General features: G+C 43.0%; 1 protein-coding gene across 4 annotated transcripts; it reads right to left on the bottom strand.

Moving 5' to 3' along the window:
- Positions 1–474: 474 nt before the first annotated feature.
- On the bottom strand, positions 475–17,296 carry LOC142784959 (uncharacterized). Of its 4 annotated transcripts, XM_075883352.1 has the most exons (8): positions 17,084–17,296; positions 16,808–16,957; positions 8,143–8,215; positions 6,457–6,518; positions 5,230–5,270; positions 4,047–4,271; positions 917–1,076; positions 475–819 (listed from the first exon to the last, which is right to left on the bottom strand). In XM_075883352.1, exons 3-8 carry the CDS (start codon positions 8,199–8,201, stop codon positions 557–559), a joined length of 810 nt encoding a protein of 269 aa, XP_075739467.1. In that variant the 5' UTR covers positions 8,202–8,215; positions 16,808–16,957; positions 17,084–17,296; the 3' UTR covers positions 475–556. The 4 variants fall into 4 exon arrangements, 3 of the variants coding, with proteins under 3 accessions (XP_075739467.1, XP_075739469.1, XP_075739468.1); XM_075883354.1 differs by lacking the exon at positions 8,143–8,215 and having other exon boundaries at positions 16,808–17,296; XM_075883353.1 differs by lacking the exon at positions 5,230–5,270 and having other exon boundaries at positions 16,808–17,296.
- Positions 17,297–18,825: the final 1,529 nt, after the last annotated feature.

The raw sequence follows: 18,825 nt of genomic DNA on the forward strand, positions 1-18,825 counted from the left end.
TCCTGCACGACGAATATTGGCTACTGATTGGCTTGCCATTATGTAACCATTATTAGTAGGAAATTTTTCTTACCGGAAGATTTAAACAATATGCCTCGATGACCCGCTCTTGTAGCTTTGCAGCCCTGTATGCTTGGGGCAAAAGAAAATTGAATGCTGAGAACTGAAAGCAGTTACTCGATCTATTTCATCTTTTATACCTCATGCCCTTTGCTAACACTAAAAGTGTAGTCTATTTTTTTACCAATCCATCTTTTGCAATAACGAGTGCTTTATTTGGTACTGGTATTTGGTACAGCAGATCGAAAAAAGTCGTTAGGAAGTAAATGCTGAAAGCGTATGTCCCCCACATGATAATCGAGAATATTTATACAGTTTAGAGCATTTTTTTTTTTTGTAACTGAAACATGGTGATGGTGCTTCCGAATCAGCATAAGCTAGCCGAACAGTGCACCACCGACAGTCTGCAGACCATTTATCCTTTTTTTTATTTATTGGGTACAACAAAAAATGTATACATTGAAAAATATATATACACAACTAAAAAAGGCCCGCTCTACTGCAGGTCAGGTTGCGTTGGGAGCACAGTGGCAGTGGTGCTGTCAAGGCCCTGGCTGCTGTGGCTTGGCAGGAAGCCAGCTGCTGCGAGAAGCCGATAATCTGCACTCTGAGAGTGGGGATCATCGGGCTGCTCCACAACAAATGCTTCTCTGAAGCGCCGCTTCCTGCCCCCACAGCGATCACCAGACCCTGGCAGCCACCTCTTAATAAAGTTGAGGGCCTCCGCCTGGTCGCACCCTGCTTTTTGGCAGATGACATCTGCATACAAGAACAGAAATACCATATTACACATGAAGCACTGCAGTACAGAGAATACACAAGGGTACACACACATAAAACAATGAACAAGTCTAACCTGTCACTAATCTACAGAGCCTCAGGTTCTCAAAGGCCCTTTTTCCTTTTCTGCCATGAAGGCTGTACAGCACTTGCACGTCATGTGCCAATACAGCCTTCATGGCATTCACACCAATTTCTCGGAGGCCACGTCCCCCAATCTGCAGGAGGTGCTTGCGCTGTAAAAAATGCAAGAAGCATAGATGGGGTAAACGCAACAGCACATCGAAATGTTTTCATGATAAAAATCTGCAAGAAGAGGAAACTGAAAACAACAACTTGAATTTTTGGGCATCACAACATTTCATTGTTTTTTTACGCTAACTTCAACTCACATGACCTAAAATGGTTTCCACATCAGCCTTCTCACACTCAGTGTGAGAACCTTTCAGTGTCCTTCTCTGATATGCAGTTTCGCTGTTATGAAATCAAATACAACACTGTTATAACCCTTAATAAATATTGATTCTAGCTATGAAATAGTATAATACTTTGTACAGTGCTCAAATTCCAATACACGTTTCTTTGAGGTTACAATGTCTTTGCCTGAATGTTGACCAGGAGTAGCTTCTACAGGTGAAAAACGATAAAATATGTGGAATTCAAAAAGAAGCTTGGACATGTTTTTAATCAATGCATTGTAAGCAGAGCGCAACAAGATAAATGAACATGGTCAAGGCGTACTAAGAGGCAACCTTAGAGCGACCAAATCTTGGTCATAGATGAAACTGATAGAAAAATAAAGGTCGCACTAGATGATCGCACCATTTGCTGTTTATATTTTTCTTTGCTAGTCACTGCCCATCAAACACACGATGGCGCCTACATCGTCTGCTAGCTTAGGACAGTTCACTCGGACTTCACAGACTATAGTAAATACAGTCGAATCTCATTATTTGCAACACACTTAATTCGAACTGACGCTGTGGTCTTATCAAAATGATACCACGCTCCGAAAATGCTCTCAGCACCCGCCCAATCCTGCGGTGGCACTTCAGACACCTCATCGCTGTGCTTGAAGAAGAAAATGAAGAAAAGGAAAGAAAAGACTGCGGTGGAATGTTTGCCAAATGCCAATCTGCGACATTCCTGTGCCACGCTTCGGCTTTTTCCGTCCCTGCCACGTAGAGACCCTTCTCCTCTTAACACTGCGCACGAAGAGAAAGAGGGAAAAAAAGCTGTCGCAGAGAGTTGGCTCTCTCTCATGCCGATCTGCAACGCGCCGGTGTCACGCTTTCCTGTTTTTCGCTCCTGCTATGTAGAGACCCTTCTCCTTTCAACACCGCGCATGAAGAGAGCAAAAAAAAAAAAAAAGCTGCCGCGGAGTGTTTCTCTCTCGAATGCCGATCTGCTTTTCTCCAGGTGGAGACGCTCCTCCATTCTCATCATGTGCTGGCCACGCTCCGGCTGCAGCGCAGATGGTAACAGTGGAAACACAGTTGTCTTCGAAGAGTGTCAGCACTGGACATTGCCGCGCGCAACTTCTTTTGCCAGGAGAATACTGAAGCCGAAGTACAAATGCTTTGCAAACTGCACGCAGAACTTGTTGACTCGTTGCAAGGCCAACGTGTACAGACATGTATTGATTACTTTAATTATTGACGAATGTCCTGTAACTTGTGAATAAAACTTCCTCATGCACATGCACCACTGCACGGTGAGCCCTCCGCTCATTTACCGTAATTACTCGATTCTACCGCACCCTCAATCGTAACGCGCACCTGGTTTCCATGACAAAAAAAAAAAAATAAGACATCGATTGCAACGCGCACCCATTTTTCTCGTTGGCCCGCTTGATCACACCACTCGGGAAAACGACTCCTTTTGAGAGCGTCTTCTGTTTAAATATGAGGTACAGGGGAAGCTTGTGCCTATCTGACGTGCAACGGAGCATTGCTGTCACTATAGTTTTACCGTGGCCCGATGTCAGCACACGAACTTGCTTCGCCCCCTTCTCCTCGACGGTTTCGGTGCCAGGCATGTCGAAGTAAAGAGGCGTCTGATCGGCATTCCCGATTTCCCCAAGCAGGTAGCCGTTGTTGTGCCGCAAGTTTAGGAGGAACCTCTGAAGACTCTGAAGCTTTTCTTCGTACTCCTCCGGCAACTTCCGGCATATGCCCGTTCGCCTTCGGAGAGAAAAGCTTTTCCTCTTCATAAAGTTAGTTAGCCAGCACCTGCTCGCTTTAAACTGGCTCTGCATTAGCCCTTTTTCTAAGGCTAACTGCATAGCCTGCACTTGGAGCAGTTCTGGCGTCACGGGCCGCTGTGCCGCTCACTGCTTAATCACATACTCGCCAAGCAGCTTTTCAATTTGGGGAAACTGACCCTGCTGTGGTCCACTGAAGCTTTTGCGTGAATCTTTGCTGTCGACAATATCCTGCCTTTGTTTCCGCCAGTCCCGCACGCACGTTTCGGGAAATCCGAACGACCGCGATGCCAATGAGGGTGGCGATTTGGGCTTGTTGGTATGGTTGCATGATGATGGATGGTAGCGCAGACAACGAACACGGACAAGAGAAGGCACATAGGCACATGTTGTGTCTATGTGCCTTCTCTTGTCCGTGTTCGTTGTCTGCGCTACCATCCATCATCATGAGACCGCGATGCGGCCCGATTTCTGTCCGTTTCGGCACACGCGATGACTTTCCTTTTAAAAGTAGCATTGTGGTACACTCGTCGAGTTTTTGGAGTCGGCCCTACCGTGCCGTCGATGCTAATGTACTACAAGATGACGAACTCCTCAGCACACGTATGAAGTGCCGCACATGGGAAACACATAGGCAGAAATAACCGACGCGCCATGCCAACGCACGTAGGGGGCGGCCATTTTGTAAGTGGCGATGGCAATAGAATGACCATAATCATTTTTTTTCGTACTCAATTCTAACGCGCATGCGATTTATGAACTCTCTTAACCGGAAAAAAGGTGCGTGTTAGATTCAAGTAATTACGGTAACTTTCACTATTTTGAACTTCTTTTAATTTGAACAAATTTTCTGGCCTCTTTGAGTACGAATTATTCATATTCGACTGTAGTACAGTGGCTCATGAGATTACCTGACTAGTTTGTTTCCCGAAACACAGTATCTTAAAGCACTACTAAATTTCTGCATGTTACATAGGCGTATTAAAAATCAAGAAATACACACCAAAGCCGCAGCCACAGCTTCACTCTGCACAGCTGCCTCTGCTGCCTCCACTTCTCCAATTGTACCAGCAGGCAGCCGGGGAACGTCAGAAGGGGGCTGTGCTGGCTGGGCGTGCTGAGGCACGGACAAGAGCCGTACCTCATGCTTCAGCTGTCGCACCTCCTGCAGAACCTTTTTGTTGCTGCCAGATGCCAAGTTGGATCCGCAGGATCCGTAGCAACAGAGCTGAAACATACAAGAGTACATACCATATTTACTCGTACAATTTGCATCCTCACATAATTTGCTCACCAGTATAATTAGCCAGCCTGCTTTACTACAAAAAACTTCTTGCTCGCATACTTTGCCCTCCCCAACCAGCCCGAGCCACCTTGCCAGCACACACACAGACACATTTGACTTCATGATGCACATCAGGCACATCTCTTGTCAGGCACATCTCCTGTCGAGTAGGCGAGTGCAGTCTTACACAAAATGGGCTGAGTGAAAGGTCCCTTCTTCCATGAACTTTTATGCTTTCCCTAGAATATCGAACTTGAAAACCGAAACCTGTTTATGTGTAGTCCGAAATGCCTAAAGGTTTGCCTCCTATCTTCCCACCTCTTCCGCGGCAAGAATGTATTCTCGAGACACAGCACAGATGTTGAACGCGTGCAAGGACCTGTCACGTCAACTAGATGAGGCAGGTTTTCGCACTCATTTTCTTTTTTTTTTCGGTTTCGCCATCTGGCCATAGCGTTTTTACCGTTCCTTGTGATAGGCAACAATAATTATATACGAGGCAGATTGCTGTTATAAAACTTACCGAAGAAAACTGAAACCGTGCTACCGCCAAGCACATCAGCGTGGAGTTCTTCGACATGCAATATTCAGTATGGGAGCCAGCAGAAGAGTGCGTTGAATAAGACTTAGCATAGAAGCTTGGGTGTGTTTGTTAGATATCGGAGGGAACACAACGCAATAGAAGACTGGGACAAGGAATGGGGACACACACATATGAAGGGCGACACACACAGCACTGTGTTGGCATCGCGCTTCCTTGTCTGCATCTTACTTTGCGTTGGGTTCCCGACAATTGTTGGAGAGTACTTATGTTCTCTGGTATAAGCCTGTCGTGGGAACTGGTTTTTTTAGCAATGTTCGGAAGAACTTCAAGAAAATGGGGGCATTTGAACAGGCTTACCAAACAAATGACAATCCGCTTTGAGACAGCTGTGACAGCGCCTGCAACATATATTCCCAGTTGGGCTTTTAGGCCAGCGATTCCTACTAGCTTCGCACATAACCGGATCGACAAAAAAAAAGTACACATAATACGCGAGTATATACCGCATTTGAATCTGTAGCTTTGATGAACCAGGCAGATACACAAGTTTATCCAAAACTCCATTGATTCTGTTGCAAAATTATTCAACAAACAAATTGCGATTTTATCCATGTTACTATAGGATTGTGGCACTTTACCATTGCAGCTTTCCAGGAGGCACACATAGTGCAGCGTTAGTTCAACACTCGCAGTTAATTGTATGCAGTAGGTTGCTCACAGCAACGGACTGCATGCAATGGTGAACATCTTGCATGCTTGCACCGCTGTTTCAGCATGCTGGCTACTTCCCATACGCCTATAAATTGATGTTCATAAAATTGGGAAGATGAAGAAAGACTACACAGTGCCCTCTGGCCAAGCTATAGTCCAAACCTCCAGCCAACAAACAAACAAAAGAAACAGAAGTTTGCAAATGAATATTATTCCTAATGCAGCTGGAATGAAGTGTAGTTTTCACCAATTCTGTGTGTTAAGTCAATATGGAGTGAGTTAACTACATGAAGTAGCTTTTCTCATAACAGTGTTCACTCTATTATAACACAATGAGTGACTTTATAGCATCTAGAAGAAAAAATAGAATCTTCAGTATTTGATCGAAATGTGAGGCTCTACCTTAAAACAACAATAATCTGGAAAAAGAACTCATTACATTCGAAAAAAAAAAAAGGTAGCACAGTTGATCCCCTTTACAAGAGACACTGATGTAACAGACAAACGGGGATAAGAGGCACCAGTGTGCAGGCTGACATTTGGCCCATCATGCATCAGGCACTCCGTAGATGCGCCTGTGCAGCCGGGAGCCCTGCAGTCAAGCATGCTGATCAAGGCTGTTGACCACTGTACAATGACACATTGCCACAAATTTTCAAAACTTCATTTCACAGACTTCTGCAAAAGCTTCTTACACTCTTGCATCATTTTTGCACAAGCTTCTCTCATTCTTGCGTGATTTTCGTCAGAACATATAAGTGTTGGAAGTTGTATGTCCCCAAAAACTTGCACAATACATATAGCATACATCAAAGTCCATCATTTAGTCCATCATTTAACAGGTGCATAGTGTAACAATGAAAGGAAACTCACGCATGGTTGGCTCCGAGCCTCCCCCTGCGGTGCCTCCTTGTGCCTTGGAGAGCACTGTACAGCTAGAGCAAAGTAGCATCAATCCAGTGTTAATGGCAGGTTAACAAGACAACAAAACTAACCCCCGTATTGAGAAACGCTCCTCGACTCGACTTTCACCCTTCACTTGACAGAGTTGAGCACTGTGCCGCTGCTCGTTTGAAAGCGACGCCGCGCTACTCGAGAATCACAGCAGATTATTGCTGACATGCAGCGGCTTTCTCTGCTTAGAGACGGCGCTCTCATCAGCCATCTCAAGTGAAGGTGAAGCGTTGAGTGAAGGGACGTTCTAGAATTCGGGGGTAATATTGGTTGCAAGAACACTACAACTGACACACTTAGTTTTTACACTTCATATATATTGTACAGCCACACACATTCTGCATCCTTATAATGCAACATATACATACAGGCTTATAAAGTAAACACTGTAGGCTGCTCAAATAACACCTTCACAAAAAATTACCCAAACGTGGCCATGCACAAAGTACTTTTATTTGAAACTCACAAAACTTTTGCGGTGATGGAGAATAAATAAGACAGGTTACACTTGGAGGCACATGAGACCTTCGCAGCTTTCATAAAGTACAAAAAACAATATGGTGTGTGTGTGTGTATGTACGCATGAAGCTTCATCCTTTACATACGGTTTCTTGAAAAAATCGACAATGAATTTTATGGCACCTGTGTCCTTCAGCGCAATTGAAAGCCTGCTGATCAGTGTGTGTAATCGTGGAATAGTTACTTGGAAAATGGCGTGAAACCCCTAAAATCGACATTTTCTAGCTAGGAAATATGCAGCTGTGTATACACAACACATGCTACAAACAGTGGGAGGTGACCACATGAGTGATTTGAGTGTAAGCGGCAGTATTCCGCATTCATGCACCCCGCCATTTTCAACTGTTGCCCAAAAGCAGCACCAATTCAGCGTGCTACTTTTTTTTTACATCATAAACAGCACGGAATACAGCGAGGATGAAAACAACATACGCAATCAAATTTTGAGCACTATTTATGGTGCGCATGATTGATCGATTGATATGTGGGGTTTAACGTCCCAAAACCACTATATGATTATGAGAGACGCCGTAGTGGAGGGCTCCGGAAATTTAGACCACCTGGGGTTCTTTAACGTGCACCCAAATCTGAGCACACGGGCCTACAACATTTCCGCCTCCATCGGAAATGCAGCCGCCGCAGCCGGGATTCGAACCCGCGCCCTGCGGGTCAGCAGCCGAGTACCTTAGCCACTAGACCACCGCGGCGGGGATGGTGCGCATGAAAAAAAAAAGGCCTTCGTACAACGACGAATTCATAATTTGCCTTCACGGATCTTCTGTTAGGCTGCATCACATACAGATTTTTCATGGCTTTCAAAAGAGATTTGAAAAAAAATTATAACCGTGTTTACTCTCGTCATGAGCGCACTCACTAAGTCACCCCCATTTCAGTCGCCAAAATTTTGAATTTTTTTTTCTTCCACAAATTAAACACACACCCTACGTTCATCCGCTGAAGTCCCACGGGCTCCCCTCCCCTTGCCGCCTTCGCTCGCTGCCACGTGCCATTTTATTTTTGTTTCTATTTGTTCACGGCACGTCCCCTGTCTTTTTTAATTATCTGTTGTAACATATGCGGCATTACCTTGTTCCCGAGGTGCCACAGGTGCTCTGCTGTGTAGATGCACCATTAAACGCAACCATCCAGCATGTATAAACTGGAAAATAAAATTGAGTTGAATTGAATTGAATTGAATTGAACTGATATTTTTGATCAACTGTGCATTTCTGATGTTTACCTTGCAAGTACGTGAAACTGGCATGCTTCTTGATCTACGATACACATGTGGCTTGTCTCACTTTGAAGGAAAAGTTGGCATACAATGGTGTAAATGCTTATAATTTGAAATATTGAGGCAGCAGCACACCAGAGATGATCATATGGTAAAGAAACGAGTGCTGCCTTATTACTGGCAAGTTGTCACTTCTATACAAATAAATTTTGCGAGCTAAAAAAAGTACAAAAGCATAGCGAGACTATGATGTGGTTCAACCTGTGGATTCGCTTCATTTATCACGCCATATGATGAAGCTTCTTTTGGTAAAACTGCCCAGATAAGAAAAAAAAATTTGCTGTCCAATACAGCAACTACACGAAGTGTGCACGTGCATCTCGCAGCGCCTTTTCGTCACTTCCGAAATGCGCCACCAACATGCCCGGGCACCAACCGAATCTATCGCCTACCACTGCCGTGTTGTCTCCTCGTGCTTGCGCCAGTTTAGTTTTGCCTCACGACGCAAGGTTGAGGAATTATGAGCTGCTAGTGAGGCAAGTTGATTTAGTAGTCTACGAAAAAGGAGCAGAGCTTAGGGTGTTTCTTCGCTGAAAGTTATTACCTGAAATTAAGAACGCACATTGCGATTTTCCAAAATGTACCAACGTATTTGGCTGGTGCAGGTTAACAAAAGCTACTTGAAGAAAGTTTGCAATATTTGCATCTTGAGGTGCAACTTCATTACGGGTAAGTGCCATAGCCAAGCATTTACCTGCAAACAGACATAGCTTACCAAGATACTGTACATACAAACTTGTCCACAGTTAAAATCATGATGGCGAGGAAGGCGGTTAAAATCCTGATGGCGATCGCGGAGATTTGGTATTGCATTGAAACAAACTGATAAATAATGGGAAACAATATTAGTTCACTTTGAAGTATAGCCGATCAATTCAAGTGCGGGGGGGGGGGGGGGGTCAGGATTTTTAAAAATTAGTCAATTAATTATATACATGGTCTCCATCATGTTCGGCGACTCCACTGTACATTAGCGTACAACAACAAAAAATAGAAAGTGAAAAGGGTGTTAAAACATACGCGAAAAAAAAATGATGACTGGCATTACCGCGGCACACACCACGCAAAGTCTCTATCTGCCTTGTATAATATTTTCCTCGACTATTTCCACAAATTGCAATCAAAGAGGCTCAAGCTCAACATCAGCACAGCTTAAACACTTGGGGGGGGGGGGGGGGCATAGCTACTTTGGTGGCGTGGGCCGCGACATTATATTCATAATATTATATCCCCTGTAAACTTGCCTAGCTCTGCCCGACTAGTTTTCGATGGGAGCTGCTGCGCTTCGCACATCCACTCATAAAATTGCGGCGCTTTCACTTGTTTTTGGGTCAGGCAATTTTTAGTGAAAGCAAGATAATAGGCCCTCATAGGTTGTGGCGGGCAGCCGGTGTACGCGGTGGCTGGTGTACGTGTCGCACATCTTGATTATCTGGTCTTGTATCGAGTGAACGAGCGAGGCCTTCCTGATCCAATGAGCTCGTTAAAGTAAGACAACAAAAAACCACAATGCCTCCACATCGTTCACAGCAACAGATGACGAGCCCCCAACAAACCGCACTGCAGCACGTGAACTGCCGTAGGTACCCAGTGAGTTACCCGGGCATGGCGGGAGAGGGTGACAACGGCAGAAGTGACATCATAAGAACACTGTGTATAAAGGGGACATTTAAAGACTTTTTTCACATTTTTAAACTTCGTGCACTGTTCTGTCACAATTTCTTGCTCAGAATAGTTGTATTTTGAAAGGGGCACTAATTTATAAGCCCAATGGTTCAAGGATGAATGCATTTAGGGGGCCCATTCTACGTTTTACTTACGCCCTTCAAGAACTTGCTTACAGGGCCAAAGTCCTGTTTCAGAAAGAACAGGCTAGTGCGTGGCCAGCAGTCCGTCAAGCATTAGTGCTGGTGAGATTTGGAAATGCAGCGCATGAGCATCCTCATCTGCTACTTTTCTGCTCATGCTCTCGGGGCTTACTTGCGAGGCACGGTCCTTCGCACTTTTCATTTTCACACTGTAAATCAACTGATACCAATTCTGCCTTCCATTATTTAATAAACCAATATTTCATGGTCACGAGGACGAGCTTAAAATGTTTGCTATATCAGACCTAAACAGCATTTTGAGTCATCGGAACTTGCTAGTTGCAGCGAGCATTAAGCGAAAAATATGATGTGCTTTACGGTGACAACTTGCAAAACACTGCAGCAACGATTAAAATCATGCATTTTTTGTGCTCACAGGAAATCCGTGAAGCAGGAGGCACTGGGCTAGATAAATTGCGCAGCTAAAATACGGATGCGCGTTCCAATGCTGTCATGCGTACAGGCGGAGAAATGGCAGACAAAACTGGGCGCACCCCGATTCTATGCAAATGCGTCCCATTCACAATCCTCGCAGCCAGTTAGCACCACATGGCTCACTGTCCATGAGCTCGCTTGTTTCCTGTAACAGTGGACCATACGGTACGCCTATTTAAAAACCAAGATAGAATGTATATAATGCAGCATCTGATGAAGCCATGATGATGTGTTGCTGATGAAATCTGGAACTCTAGTTGGTACCCTTATTGTTAACTGGCCGACCGACTAGCAAAAAGATTTGCGACTGAAATGATGGCATCTACACCTGCCTTTAAAGGGACACTGAACAAAGTTTTTGCCGCCGAGATTTTCAGCCAAAGTGAAAGATTGGGCCATGAAATTCATAGACAATAATAATTTCAAGCAGAAACTACGAAAAAATACTGAATTTAATGAGCCTTTTACAAAATGCCGCGTCTAGCTCTTAGACACGGTGTTTTCTAAAAGGTCGCGACATTTATTTTTCAAGTTTCTTTTTGTTATTCAAGACAAATCTACGGTGCATTGTTCACAGAAAACAAAATTGCTTTGGCAAGATTTCTTTGCGAGCAGCTTACTAATCTTAAGGCAGGCGCGTTGATTCGTGAACTGAAGGATGCGAGTGATCGATCTTGCCTGCTAGTGGCTAGGCGACAAAGGCTTTACCTCATGTCCTGGTGTAGCTAAGTCACGCAAATGGAGCAGAAAATGTGCATTATCATTTATTTCACCTAAATATCACACGTATGTATCTTATTGCCGGTGACAGGTGATCAGGATGAAGTCGACAAGTTGCAAATCTGAACAAGAATTCACTCGAATTTTTCATTCGAGTGAATTCTTGTTCAGATTTGCAACTTGTCGACTTCATCCTGATCACCTGTACTTACGTGCACGGTGAAGTCGAACACGTCGTCCGTCAACGTTGTCGATGATGCCCGAAGGAAAAGAGAAGAGGACAAGCGACGGGGTCGTCTCTTACTATAAAGTCGGCGGAACTGCCAGAACGGCCAACACAAAAGGCATCGGGTTGACATTCCTCCATCCGGGCATCAGTCACTCCATCCGGGCATGCAGCTGCTACTGGTTCTACTACTATCCTCTTCCCGACATTGCAGTGTTGCTGCTACACTCGCGAACCCTTTTAAATTAAAGCACGCAATCATGTATTATCGTGCGCCATACTAAACTTAAAAACAGTGCGCCGGTACATGAGATCACGAAGCGCGGTCCACGCCATCACAAGAGCAATTAGAGAAATTAAACAAAGAAAACAAAAATGTATAAAATATTTTGTTTCAATACGATCCGCAATCCAGTTTCCTGCAGCGGCTTTTGGCTCTGTATGAACGGCCAAGTCAGTGCCAAGCCAAGCTTGCGTCCCTGATCAGCTGTTTGTTTCCATCGAGAGTTCAACAGTGAACTGGCAATTTGTTTAGATTATATTGCTAAAGGGCTTGAAATTGAATATTTCTCTACGTACTACTGCTGTACTTTTCCTCTCTGTTTGCTGATCACAGTGATGAGATTGAGGAGGTTACAATTTCGAAAACAGCAAGTGCAGCTCAAGCATTGCTAGTATCGCTGTTTCGGTAATAAAATGTTACAAAGATTTTGGGCCCGCGACCTGCTTGCCATGTTCGAGCACCCAGTAGAAATTTACGGTGCCGCGTTTGAGAGAGTTGAATAAAATTGCAATATTACGAAAGAAAGGCTTCGAAGCAACATCGCATTCTATCAGGCCTACACCTCCCACACCTAGACGAGTAAAACTCGTCGATATTATCTTGCAAAGCTGTGTATAATAATAATAATAATAATAATGGTTTTTATTTCCACCAATACACAGTTGATGGAGGGGGTGAGAATAAAAGCGATTATCCGCTTGACTAAGTTCTCACCCCCCAATGTACATAAGGCAGTGGCGGTGGCGGCAACAGAACACCACAGCTGACAAGAATACACAACATTAACAAAATTAGAATTGATAAAGCCTTCAAACTAAAAAAGAAAAAAAAAACCCACACAGACACAGTGCAATAAACATATATAGTAATATAAATCAAAAGTCGCAATATGTAAAGCACGAATACATTAAACATATTATTTACATGCAGCGGTGACTGCATTTTCATCCTTTGTGTTTTTGTTTATTGTTTTCCCTAATTGTTATCTACGAACTTTGAAGATAAGGTCTTAATTGTCAGGAGTGTTAATAAGATATTGGCGAAGTTGAGAAAGGGTGATATCTGCTATGTTAACACCTGATGAATATAACCTGTTTAATTGTAACGGTAGCTGATAAGTAATTTTTTGTTGTCCATAGTTAGTTCTTATACGAGGAAGCATCCAAGGTGGTTGATGACGGTGAGGGTACTTTGATTGATAACGTATCATGGAAGCGATATCTGTAATAGTAAATGAACGTTTTTTTTGTTCGATCTTATAGCGGCGTAAAAGCCTGTAAATGTATAGGTGGTAAACATTGATGATTTCATGTTCACTAAACAAGTGATCTGTTGTATGTCTGTGAGGAAGGTTGTAAATTAGACGGAGGATTTTATTATGGAGTGATGAAATTTTTCTTAAATTAGTTTTAGTCGTTGTCGCCCACACTAACGTGCAGTAGTTCAAGTGTGAAAGGAATAAAGCGTGGTATATAGCAAGCTTTGCCTTTAAAGGTAAAACAGATTTATGTCGCCAAAGTATACCAACCGCTCTCGATGCTTTTAATAAAATGTTGTGGACATGATCATTCCATTGCAAATGTAGTGTGAAATAAACTCCTAGTGATTTTATTGACCTGACAATTTCAACTGGCTGGGATTTATACAGCAAATGTACTAAAGTATCAGATTTTTTATTAATAGAATTAAAAATTATAGCTTTAGTTTTATTTACATTAACTGACAGTGCATTTTCCTTTGTCCAAACTTCTAGCTTACCTAATACATTGTTACCACGGGAAGATAGCTCATTGTGTGTATCAGCTGACAAAAGGATTGTAGTGTCATCCGCATAAATAATAAACCTGGATTGATCATCAATGTTCGCAATATCATTAATATAAATGTTAAAGAGAAGAGGCCCAAGTATACTGCCCTGTGGCACACCGGCTGTAATATCACGCGTTTTGGACTGAAAATTGCTGATTTGAACGTACTGCTTCCGATGAGATAAATAAGATTTTATTAAATCTAAAGCGTGCCCTCTAATACCACATAAATCCAATTTTCTAAATAAGATACTGTGTACTATGCAGTCAAATGCTTTGGTAAAATCTACAAAAATGCCTAACACGAACTTATTTTTTTCTAATTTATCAAGAATATATTCTTTTTGATGAATCAAAGCAATTTCCGTAGAACGGTTTTTTCTAAATCCATACTGAGAATCATTGATAATATTGTTAGATTGTAAAAACTTGTCCATGCGTTTCAGTATGATTTTTTCCAGACATTTAGAAAAAACAGGAAGGATACTAATTGGCCTATAATTGCTAAAGTCATTTTTGTCTCCCTTTTTGTAAAGCACAATTACTTTTGCTATTTGCATAGCCGAAGGAAATGTAGCGGTTTGCAGGCACAAATTAAAGATATGTGTAAGCGGCACACAGATTAATTCAATGACATATTTTACTGGACGAATTTGTATGTTGTTTAAATCACATGACGTACTGTTTGAAAGCTCAAGAAACGTTTGCGTTACTTCACTCTCACCTACTGGTTCAAGAAAAAGAGTAGATGAACATCTGGCAGTAGGGGTGTCTTGTGAGTTATGTGGTGTAGAATGATCCCTTGCGAAGAACAAACTAAATGCCTCAGCTAATTTTTCCCCTGTGTAATCTTCTCCTTTATGAGTGATCTTGTCGAAATGCGTATCCTCAATGAAATTAGCGTCCAGAGAACGGATTTGTTTCCATAGTTTATCAGGATGCCGAAATGAATTTTCGAATTGTTTTTCATAATATCGCTTTTTGGCATTTCGGATGTCACTGGTCAACTTGTTTCTGTAGCTTTTAAACTCTTGAAACAGCTGTGTGCTTTTGGAGGCAATGTATGTGTTATAGAGTTTATTCTTCTGTTTAATGCGTGTATGAAGTTCATTACATATCCAAGGTTTTCTTATCTTTTTCATAGTACGTTTCTTTTTTAGCGGAAAGTGCCTATTATAAACACCGCAGAATTTACTAAGAAACTTTTCATAAGCTGCCTCTGCATTAGTTTCATTGAACACATCACTCCATGACATAAGTGACATTTCACTGTGAAAATTTTCAAGAGCATTAGGTGTGACGTACTGAACCATTGGGGTACATGTGTGTTTAGATCTAGGCTGCTTTTTCTGAAAAAACAAATAAATGCCCATGTGGTCACTTAAATCGCAACAGATTACCCCTGAATGTATAACAGAATTGTTAATATTAGTAATAAACAGGTCAATCAGTGTTTCTGAGTTAGTAGTTATACGAGTAGGAAGCTTAGTAACAATACTGAAGCCAAAACTTCTTAACAGCACATCAAAATCAATTGCATGGGCAGAATTAGACATCATGTCTATATTAAAATCACCGCCCATAATGACATCATAGTGATGCGCAGAAGTAAAAGAAATATATGATTCAATGTACTCAAAAAATACGTCAACATCTCCACTGGGTGGTCGGTAGAACACTGAATAAACGGTATTATTTGCCAATACAGAAACAACCTCAACAGCAGATGACATGCAACAAAGTTCCGAGATCAATTCACATTCGATTTTCTTATTAACGAAAATGCAAACACCTCCACCACGACCCACATTACGATTGACGGCAAATGTGGAAAATGATGGCAAACAAAAGCTACTGCTCAGCCATGACTCAGATACCATGACGAAATCAAAAGACAGGTTAAAACTGTCTAACAAAATTTGCAGTTCATCAGCCTTATTGTTCAGTGATCGTACATTCAAATGAAAACATTTCACTGATGAGCCCAACCAATCGGTAGGCATGACGCTGCGAATGTTGCAAGGCAACACGAATCTATTGTTAGCCATTTTGACGTGATGTTCACATATTATGTGCTGACGTGCCTAACCACAGTAAAATTAGCCAGCTGACTCGCGTCCCTGACAACATGGGACGGTTCGCCATCTTTCCTGCGGATGAAGATTTTCCCGTTTGCATACCACACGTAACGGAAGCCATTATCGCGAGCCCATTGCTTCACAGTCCACAATAGTGTTCTTGCCCTGCGCGTTAGGTTTTCCGAAAAGTATATGTTTGCATCCTTTTCCTTTAGTAATCGCCTTTTCTGCAGCCACATATCCCTCAGCTTTTGGCTTTGAAAACGTATGATAATGGCGGGGGTCTTATTTGCCTTCGCCGGAAGGCGATGATAAGCTTCAAGGTCGTGATCGCTGACCTCAGGAACTTGGATCATCCTGGCTATCTCGTTTATCTTTTGGAGTAGATTCTCGTGCTCGTTGAAAAGTTTCCCATGAATTTCCAAGTTTCGGCTCCTGCTACGCATTTCCAGGTCATTCAAGTCAGAGTTTATCTGGTGTAGTTCCTCGTCAGGCCTTGCTCGTTCCAACTGTTCAGTTCTCTTACGGAGCTGCTCAATTTGTTTATCTTGGCTGTCCAATCGCTTCAGAATGGTATCGAAATGATCAGACATTGTTTGCACTGCCTGTTCAATGCTGTTCATCTTTTCATTTAGTGGCATTAGAAAATCAAGTTTTTGACTTAACTCCGCAAAAGCAACAGCAAAGTTAAAATCCTGACGAGCCGCAGCAGCGGCACCTGCACCGACGCATGGCGCACCAGTTTTACACGTGGAACACACATAGTTTTTGCGAGAATTGGTGCCACTTCTCGTCTTATCAAGCGGCTCAGTCAGTCCAGAGCACTGTTCGATGTGATAAGAATTACCACACTTTTTGCATTTCACTTAAGCATCAGTAGTTTCTAGGGTAAGCATGCAAGCAAGGCATATGTCCTCCCCAGAAACACTCATCTCTCATACACCTCGAAAAGCATGACTACGACGACAAGTTTGGCAGTAGCAGCAACCAGCAGAAAAATAGGAAAAGGAAAACACTGTGTGAATGTGTGAAGACAAACCTGTGAAAAATGCAGATGAACACGTCAGAACGGGCGTCTATCGCCGGTCACCGCTACTGCCAAACTGCCGATAACAGGTGGGGCAGGGGCGTCTCAGATCATGACGCAATCCCAATGTTTGCGATGCCAGATTCCGTCAGCCGCCGAGTCCTGGACATCCAAAAGAAGAATAATGTAGCAGTTGCCGGCGTTGCAAGGTACCACGCTCGTCAGTGCGGCAGAACCAGCTATCCAGAGAATAGGACCACCGGTATCAGCGGCAGGACAGGGACGAACCTGTGAAAAATGCAGATGAACACGTCAGAACGGGCGTCTATCGCCGGTCACCGCTACTGCCAAACTGCCGATAACAGGTGGGGCAGGGGCGTCTCAGATCATGACGCAATCCCAATGTTTGCGATGCCAGATTCCGTCGGCCGCCGAGTCCTGTGAAAAATGCAGATGAACACGTCAGAACGGGCGTCTATCGCCGGTCACCGCTACTGCCAAACTGCCAAACTGTTAAATAACATTTAAAACAAATTCTTTAGCCCACGATGAATTGTTCTTTCGTGTGGCTTCTCCATTTGGTACTGTCATGTTAACTTACAAAGGCAACTTTCCATATTTAGTCTCTTTAGATGTTGCAAAAGCTTGACACGTGGTGTGTATGCCATACTGATAATTCTCCTTGTAACCTGGGTCCGCCTCTTTAAACAGCGTCGCATTTTATTGTTCGCAATTGTGTTTGTTTCATGCTGTAAGCCAGCTGTGTGATTTTATCAATATTCACGAGTGTTCCCTGACTATACAAACACGTGTGTCTTATTTGGTGCGGTGCACGTTTGTATGTAGCAAAAAATGTCATTTCGTCAGCGTACGTCTGCATACACTTGCATGCCCTGCACTACGTGTACATATTTAATGCAGTAAGGACTGCAATGCATAGCCTTGCAAGGGACATATATTCCATGCACCCTCAGAGAAATGTTGTTTGTTATGAGCCTACTGTTTATCATTATATATTTTTTTTTCGTTAAAGTTTCATCTCCATATAAAGAAGCTGTATACAGGCACGAGCTTCAGCAGCCTCCTCGTTGTTCCATTTTAAATAAAAACACCAAGCCTACCCGAATCAATGATCTGTTTGCTATCATTACTGTTATGTGTTCTACGATGTGCACAAGGACAGTAGTATACAAAAAATAGGGAGGGGATTGAATGCCCTGCCTGCATGGCTGCGCCGTTTCACAAGATCAGGCGCGGCGCTGTGAAGCTTCCTACCGGCCTGCAGAAATTCAAGGGAGCGTACAATAGCGTGGTTCAAGAGGACTTGTGGGGATACTAGACACACTGGGTGTAAAAGATGGAGTCACTAATCGTTTAAAGGAAATCTATAAAACTAACAAGGTAGTTAAAAAGTGGGAAAAACAGGTATCCAAGCCCACAGTGGTGAAACGTGGACTTACGCAGGCGTGCTCAATGTCACCCTTCTTATTCATGATGTACCTACAAGGATTAGAGGCCAAATTAGAGGCAAGTGGACTTGGCTTCAACCTCTCTTTAGTCAAACAAGGAAAAGTCATTGATCAGGCACTACCAGCATTAATCTACGCAGATGATATAGTGCTAATGGCCGTCAACAAGGAAGATTTGCAGAGGTTGATGGACATCTGCGGTAATGAGGGAGATAGGTTAGATTTTAGATTCAGTTAGGAAAAATCAGTAGTCATGATTTTTAATGATAACAAAAGTAGTGAGCTTAGAATACAGGAAGTCACGCTAGAGATAACAGATAAATACAAACAACTGGGCGTATGGATAAGCAATGGGACCGAGTACCTCAGGGAACACGAAATATACGTGACGACTAAAGGTAACAGGAATGCAGCAGTGATTAAAAATAGGGCACTGTGGAATTACAATAGGTATAATGTTGTGAGAGGAATATGGAAAGGGGTCATGGTTTCTGGGCTGACGTTCGGCAACGCGGTATTGTGCATGAAGTCAGAAGTTCAAGCAAGATTAGAAATTAAGCA

The sequence above is a fragment of the Rhipicephalus microplus genome, unplaced genomic scaffold, assembly GCF_043290135.1.
Source record: "Rhipicephalus microplus isolate Deutch F79 unplaced genomic scaffold, USDA_Rmic scaffold_16, whole genome shotgun sequence".
Classification (NCBI taxonomy): domain Eukaryota; kingdom Metazoa; phylum Arthropoda; class Arachnida; order Ixodida; family Ixodidae; genus Rhipicephalus; species Rhipicephalus microplus.

Coding starts and splice junctions, on each gene's coding strand:
- LOC142784959 (XM_075883352.1), bottom strand. CDS start 8,201: ATGGTTGCGTTTAATGGTGCATCTACACAGCAGAGCACCTGTGGCACC. Junction 5,271..6,456: donor AGGCTCGGAGCCAACCATGC/GTGAGTTTCCTT, acceptor TATATGTTGCAG/GCGCTGTCACAGCTGTCTCA. Junction 1,077..4,046: donor AAGCTGTGGCTGCGGCTTTG/GTGTGTATTTCT, acceptor CATTTTTTACAG/CGCAAGCACCTCCTGCAGAT.